Source organism: Oncorhynchus nerka, linkage group LG8, assembly GCF_034236695.1.
Source record: "Oncorhynchus nerka isolate Pitt River linkage group LG8, Oner_Uvic_2.0, whole genome shotgun sequence".
In the NCBI taxonomy this organism is placed as follows: domain Eukaryota; kingdom Metazoa; phylum Chordata; class Actinopteri; order Salmoniformes; family Salmonidae; genus Oncorhynchus; species Oncorhynchus nerka.
The window spans coordinates 57,756,482-57,764,052 of NC_088403.1; the positions used below are offsets into that span (position 1 = coordinate 57,756,482).

Consider the following 7,571-nt stretch of genomic DNA (forward strand, 5'->3'; position numbering starts at 1 on the left):
CACTATTATTCTCAAATGTAGAAAATAGTAAAAAAAATAAAGAAAAATCCTGGAAAGAGTAGGTGTGTCCAAACTTTTGACTGGTACTGTGTAATGAAGCGGTATGCACTTTTATTTTAAGTGGCTTCGTTTGTGATTGGGGTTCTCCTTTCCTCTCTCCAGCCATCCAGGCTCCACTCAAGCTGAAGGCCCCCAGAGGCACCCCCACCCCCATCAACCGCAACCAGGCCAACCAGCCCCGCGGGGGATCGGCCCTGCTTGGGAAGAGGCCCTTTGACAGCAGCGTGAGTACTCCTCGCACACGCATGCACACACACACAAAACACAACTGCCATTTTTACTTCCTCTGTCTGTCAATCCATACATGTGACACTGACATGTTCTGGTTTGGTATAGACGGCCTCATTTACTGTAACCTTGGGTAGTGTCTCATGTCCCTGTCTACTCAGACTGCAGAGAGGGACAGACTGGCGCTGGTTCTGGTTCCTCTGTAACAGTGGGAGATTTACTGACCATCTGTCTATCTCCATCACCGCTGAGCATAGCAGCATGACCACAGCTTGGGCCAAGTGGCCACACACACACACACACCTCTCACCGTTCTTCTCTTATTGGTCATAGGCGTTGGCACTGCCGTTCCCCACCAATGGGAGGCCGTTCACATCAGGCATGAGGACCACCTCTCAGTCAGTGATCAAGCGTCAGAAAGTGAACCAAGGAGACGCGCCAAACCCTGTGGTTTTTGTTGCTACTAAATACACCAGGTAGGTCCTGGTCTCTGAGCGTCTGTTATTCTCTTTAGTAGCAGTCAGCTCCGGAAGATACAAATGACCTTCTGTGCTTTTTGGTTGAGAAATCTGCATATTTCTGTATTTAACACCTGACAAAGGGATCAATCTTAGTCAAAACAAATTCTCCCACTCAATTTTTTGCCATAGAACTGATTGATCCCTTTGTCAGGTGTTCAATATAGTACTATGTAGATTTCTCAACCAAAAAGCACAGAATGAAAATGATGAATGTTTAATATTGCATGTAACTAGTTTTAAGATGAAGGTTATTCTTCTTTGCACCTGTGCACTTTGACATTAGGATGTGTTTTTATACAGGCAGCCCAATTCTGATCACATCTTTTGCCAATAATTGGGCAAAAAATTAGGTGCTACCTGTGTCAACAAAGCCTTGGACTCCTAGGTGTGCCAATGTTGATCTGAGTCCTACAGATAATTCACCGTGTGTATTTCTGTCCCATCCAGGGCTCTGAGGAAACACCTGACCCAGTCTGAGATGCGACGGGCAGCCAGGAAACCACACCTCCCCGTCAGGGTCAAGCTGCCCCTGCCTCCCCGGCCCCTGGCTTTAGCCATTCTGCCCTCCAGCACCAGCGAGCCCATCGTCCTGGAGGACTAACCCCCCACCCCACTGCGAAACAGGGAGGGCGCACCACCGCGCACCAACCTGCTAGTGTAGCAGCACAACCCCATACCAGTAGTTGTTTTCTCTCGTCGTATTTTTTAAATCTCGTCTTCTGTTCTGTTACCTCCCAAAAGCTGACGTGCTGCTCCCCACACACACACACACACACACACACGAGTGACACCCACATGTATGCATTACATCTAGTACATGGCATCAATTCTTTACACACACACTACGCATACACTGAGTGTACAAAACATTAGGAACACCCCCTTTTGCCCTCAGGAATGCCTCAAACCCAGCAGCGTTGCAGTTCTCGACCCACGCAAACCAGTGCACCTGGCACCTACTACAATACCCTGTTCAAAGGCACTTAAATATTTTGTTTTGCCCATTCGTCCTCTGAATGGCATACATACACTATCCATGTCTCAATTGTCTCAAGGCTTAGAAATCCTCCCCTTCATCTACACTGATTGAAGTGGATTTAACAAGTGACATCAATAAGGTATCAAAGCTTTCACCTGGTCCGTCTATGTCAGGGGTGGGCAACTCCAGTCCTCGGGGCCTGATTGCCTCCCCTGGTCTATGTCATGGAAAGAGCAGGTGTTTGTAATGTTTTGTACACTGAGTGTATACACAGACACAACACCCCCCACATACACACACTAGGCTTTGGGCTTTACTATTTTATTCTGGCTCTTTTTGCTTAATTATTTTTGCTCCCCTTTTTTAATGGTAAATCATTTTAACTGTGTAATTTAAAATCAGAAATATTTCTCATCCTGAAATAATGGTGATTTAAAAGCACACTTTATTTTTTCCCCTCCAGGTCCTTTATCTGTGTAAATATTAGCAGCATTTTGAGGGGTTGACACCTAATTGTTTGGGGACTGGTAGGGGCGTGGTTGTGGGAGGGCCATGGAAATAGAAATACTAGAACCACAGCAATTTGACTAAATGTCTGTTCTAGTTATTCATATTCTATAGGGAGGGCTATGTGGGGCAGTTTTTTAGCATGTTTATGGGAAAGTCTATTTTGACCAAGGTTTCATCATAGGTCTGGGAGGTTGCAGTAAAGTGCTTTGTGTGACCCATCCTTCAAGGATACTTGTCAGATTCTACGTTAGACACCCGTCTTCTCTTACGCCATCACATCAGGCCCCACCCCCTCTCCACACCTAAATTAGACCTGATCCTGCCCCCTGTCTCTCCACAATCACATCAGGCCCCACCCCCTCTCCACACCTAAATTAGACCTGATCCTGCCCCCTGTCTCTCCACAATCCTATCAGAAGTTACGTATGAGGGTTTGATGGTGAGGAAATCAATTCTGTTGAACCCCCTCCCCCCCCGGGTATTTTTAACATTAGCAGCTTTGCACCCAACTCCCTCCCATAACCTCTAGGTGTTGAGCTCTGTTTTTCTACTTAATTGTCGTCACAATCAATTTGAGTCCTGTCTTGTTTACCATCACTTGATTGACACACTTTTTACAGATGTTTATTTACCCATCTGGAGAGAGACAGTCGGGATCCTTCTCTGTTAATGCATTTTGGTTTTGACTGAGAAAGACCGCTTGGGTTGCCTGGCTACCCGGCCACATCGTTCCCACTAACTGACGTTCCTTCTCCACGATGAGTCTGGATTTGCCTGCCTCCCCCGACAATTTCTAGAACGCAAACACATTCTGACCGTTCTGATTGGTCCCTGAAACCTATGGGTTGGGCCAGAGCCTGCCTACATGCTGACGTTATCAACTTTGACACACTGATTGGTTAGACTATCCAATCACTGATGGATTTAGTTTTGTTCAACGCCCCTCATTTTGAAGTCAAACGAGCAACGTCTAGGATGGCAGTTTGAGACTGAATGAATGTAGTGACTGATAGAGCAGAGGAATTAAATTCAGGATGAGTCGTCAGGCAACCGCTTGAGTACAGCGGTCTTGTCTCTTCAATACTATGGTAGGCGAGAGGGAAAAGTAAGGGTTTAGGAAATGATGATGTAGGTTAACAAGGTAGATGAGATTCATATTGTGTAGGTTTGGAAGATATTCAAACAGGTGGTTCTGGATGTGGATCTGATTGTTTGGGACATGCAAAATAGATACTGTTCTCTTTGAGGTCCTTATTGGGAGAAATATGGGTTTGTTTTAGTGGAGTCAGAATTGAGCCATAAAAAAAGAAAACATTCTAGGTGTAAAACTCCATTCTTAGACAGCCCCTGTTCATTTTGTCACCTGTACCAATAAATCATATGCCTTCAGCTCCCCCAAACAGACTAGGCCACCGCAATTATGACAATGGACTGTTTGGATCTTGGGTTTGAATGAAACTGGCAAATTATGTTACGAGCTGGTTGTTGTCAGATACTGTTGTTACTAAAGCAGCTATATGTATTGGCTTGGGTGCTGGAGTCATGTCTTTGTTGGGAGTGGAATCTCCAGTGATGTCTCAACTTGTGGGTTGATTTGGTTTGAATCTTTATTTTCCCTTTTTGTGTTTATTATGAAGAAAGGGTGCGTTTAGATTAAATTAATTCTTAATTGGATATTATAATTCCTCTTTCTCTTCCAGGCTCTGTGTACAATGGCAGCCAGTATGGGGGTAGAAATGACAGATGTATAAGCAAGTTTGGTCCCAATGTGGGCTTTTGTAATGTTTCTAAAACAATTTGAAGTGTTAAAATACTAATCTGAAGAAGAAAATAAAAACTTGGCTGATTGAAAAGTTGTTTTTTTATATGAAGTCTTTGGGGAAGAAGGCTTGTAATTACTCCATATTGTGGAGAGGGTTAAAATACTGTACATGTGAACATTGCTCTCCATTGGGTGGGTTTGGAGGAGGGGGGAGGGAGGGAGGGAGGGAAGGAGGGGGGGCGCAAATCAGAGCTGGTGGGAGGGATGTAGAGGGGGTTAGAATTTTGTATGTTGGAGAGAGAATTATGCTACAATTAATGGTTTTTCTCAAGTGTTTTTTATTCCAATGTCTCTGTATCCTTTTAATGTATCTTGATAAGAAAATAAAGATTTTTTTTTCTTTGTGGTCCTATACATTTATCTGGTGTGTGCTTTTTCTGGGTGTGTATGATACAATGTTGCATAGATGTCAGTGTCAAATGTAAACACGCATGATTAACGGGCTCCCGGACGGCCCAGTGTTCTAAGTCACTGCATCTTCGTGCTTGAGGCGTCACTACGGACAGCCTGGTTCGATTTCAGGCTATATAACAACCGGCCGTGATTGGGAGTCCCATAGGGCGGCGCACAATTGGCCCAGCATCGTCCGGGGTTGGCCGGTGTAGTCTGTCATTGTAATTAAGAATTTGTTCATAACTGACTTGCCTAGTTAAATAATTTAATGATGTCCTTTATTCTGTGGAAAATAAATGTTGTAACCTTAGACTAGTTCCGCCAAACAAGAACAATTTATTGTATTATTTTTAAACTGAATAATACTATGATCAATCATGAATACACATTGGCTGCATACACACAGGCAGCCCAATTCTGATCTTTCCCATAATTATAGGCGAACTATCTTATCTGATTGGTCAAAAGACCAATTAGTGGGAAAATATCAGAATTAGGCTGCCTGTGTAAGTAGTCAAAATGCCACACAAAGGTTTATATTTCCCCCCTAACAGACAGCATTTAATTAACAAATTACTCAGGTGTGAGGTTGACCTCCAACTGTGGTGTGAATTGACACAGAACAGAATAATTGTTTATGTACCCAATGGGCTTGACGTTAGTAATCAGGGCATTAATTGGCATATGTTTATTGCGCCGGTGCTAAGGACCAGTTCATCTGGCGCTAAAACTGCAACGTTGTCGCAGAGACTCAACGCCATTGGCCGTTGCTAATCGAATACCAGCTACATTGCATCTGATTGGTGGATTCGAACGCCCTACTGGCGTTTAATGTTGCACAGCTGATCCTCGTTTTAAAGGGAAGGCGGGAGTGGGAACTGGGTCAAGTTAAATATACAGAGGACACAGGCGCAAGATACGTGCTACTTCATAACAAAGCAAGTAGGGTGGCCGGTAGTCCACTTCATTAACGGGCAGTAGGCTAGAATAGGTTTTAACGTTTCTTTTATTTCTACGAATTTCATGCGGAAAACACAGTTCTTTAGAATTTTGCTTGGACATTGAGGTTACAGTCGAACAACAGGTGGAGAGCGTCTGGGGCACAGTCGTTGGGCAATATCTTCAATTCGTAACAATGTTTGAGGTATAGTAAAGCTTGTTTTATACTTTGTTTCAGATGCTTCTTCTTCAGTTTACCCTGCTTGTATTGGATATTCGGTATTAAGAAATTGCTTTCCAAATTAGATGTGGCAGTTGATTGCCTTTAAAAAAAAAATTCAACCTCTTTATCCAGGTTAGTCTCATTAATACATTCTCTACTTCAAAGTACCAATGTTTGAGACAATATTCTGTCATGTGATGAGATTAGTGTGAAGTCAGACTGTTTGTTTTTTTTGACTGCATAATTGCAGTCATTGTGGTATGTACACAGAGCTACGTGTTAGTGTACTGTTACATTTTGACTGTCTCCTGACTTAGTTTCAGTGGTTTACCATCCAAATAAATCCTTTCAAACCTGATATTTAAAATGGTTCTCTACTCCTCAGAGAAGCAGTGATGACCTGCCCATGTTCCCCTACCATGAGGGACGAGATGACCTGTTCCCTAGGGAGCACTGCTCAGCTGGAGTTGGGGGAGGCATGTCCCTGGCTGAGGCCCTCCTGCCCCTAGTGGAGTCTCCCTCCCAGATCCCCTGGTTGTGCTCCACCCGCTATAAGACGGAGCTGTGCAGTCGCTATGCCGACACGGGCTTCTGCAAGTATGCTGAGCGCTGCCAGTTTGCCCATGGCCTCCACGACCTCCACGTGCAGTCCCGCCACCCCAAGTACAAGACGGAACTGTGCCGCACCTTCCACACGGCAGGCTACTGCGTCTATGGCACCCGCTGCCTGTTTGCCCACACTGCCAAGGAACAGCGCCCCCACCGCCGGCGCCGCAACATCCCCTGCCGCACCTTCCGCTCATTCGGTGTGTGCCCCTTTGGCACACGCTGCAACTTCCTGCACATTGAGGGTGACTGTGATGGCGGCCTGGAGTCCCCAGGCAGCGCTCCTGAGAAGTCCCCCATTGCCAGACCCCAACCACAATCCCAGGACTGGAAGCCCCGCGGGGCCCTGTGCCGCACCTTTAGCTCCTTTGGCTTCTGCCTCTACGGCACCCGCTGCTGCTTCCAACATGGCCTGCCGAGCAGCATCCAGGCAGGTGCCCGCACCCATCTGCTGTCCCTAGCTTCAGACAGGTTCTCATCTCCCTGCTCCTCATCCTCCTCCTCTCCACCATCTGGACTGCCCTCCCCGGTCTGGCCTGATGATTCATCCCCCCTGCTGAACAACCCCGTGGCCCACAATGCCTTCACCTTCTCCAGCCAGCTGAATGATGTGCTGCTGCCTCTGGCCCTCAGGCTCCAGCAGCTGGACAACAGCCAGGCCATGGAGGCTGCCTGCAACATGCAGGGTGTCTGGGGGAACAAGCTTTAGTCACTCGGCAAGAATGGTATTGTAACTAATGTGATGTATAGCCAGCCTACTGTATATTGTGATGGTTTGCTATGATCTTGGAAGCCATATATATTTTAATAGGGGGGGGGTGCAAGTGTCTTTTGGGATGTTCCATGTGACAATCTTCAATGTTAGTTTGGAGAGACTGATTACTGACCTGCATTACAATTTGTATGGCCTCATTGGTGTTCTGACTGATCCACTCATTTTTGTTTATGTAGATTAGGCCTTGTAACTGTACATTTTAATGAGGTTATACATGTTTATTTATGAGTTTTAACTTAAGTTTTTATTTATTGTGATACTTCTGCCTTGAATAAACCACAATTTTTAATTACTTGCCCTTCATTCACTGAACTAGCCAGAACTTTTCACTGCTATCATGCATTCCATTTTAGTCATCTGTTTTCTATTTTTGGCCAATGGGCAACTCCTTTCACCTTTAATTACCTCAATTATGCTCTTAATGGAGACTTCCCGAACTCTACTTGACATTTGGGATGCAAGCCCCATTTGACTTGGCCTGCATTAAAAGGGCATGGTCTTCTTCCCTTCCTGAC

General features: G+C 45.3%; 2 protein-coding genes across 3 annotated transcripts in view; both read left to right on the top strand.

The window, feature by feature from the left end:
• LOC115133647 (metastasis-associated protein MTA2-like) overlaps nucleotides 1–4,474 on the top strand; it is a 35,525-nt gene extending 31,051 nt beyond the window's left edge. For both annotated transcript variants that reach the window (XM_029667096.2, XM_029667098.2), the window contains exons 16-18: nucleotides 163–284; nucleotides 622–764; nucleotides 1,257–4,474. In XM_029667096.2, coding sequence (XP_029522956.1) covers nucleotides 163–284; nucleotides 622–764; nucleotides 1,257–1,410 — 419 coding nt within the window. In that variant the 3' untranslated portion in view covers nucleotides 1,411–4,474. The remainder of the gene's footprint in view (nucleotides 1–162; nucleotides 285–621; nucleotides 765–1,256) is intronic.
• A 792-nt stretch (nucleotides 4,475–5,266) lies between these two features.
• Nucleotides 5,267–7,345, top strand: cth1 (cysteine three histidine 1). The gene is made up of 2 exons (XM_029667274.2): nucleotides 5,267–5,657; nucleotides 6,061–7,345. Exons 1-2 carry the CDS (start codon nucleotides 5,649–5,651, stop codon nucleotides 6,988–6,990), a joined length of 939 nt encoding a protein of 312 aa, XP_029523134.1. The 5' UTR covers nucleotides 5,267–5,648; the 3' UTR covers nucleotides 6,991–7,345.
• Nucleotides 7,346–7,571: the final 226 nt, after the last annotated feature.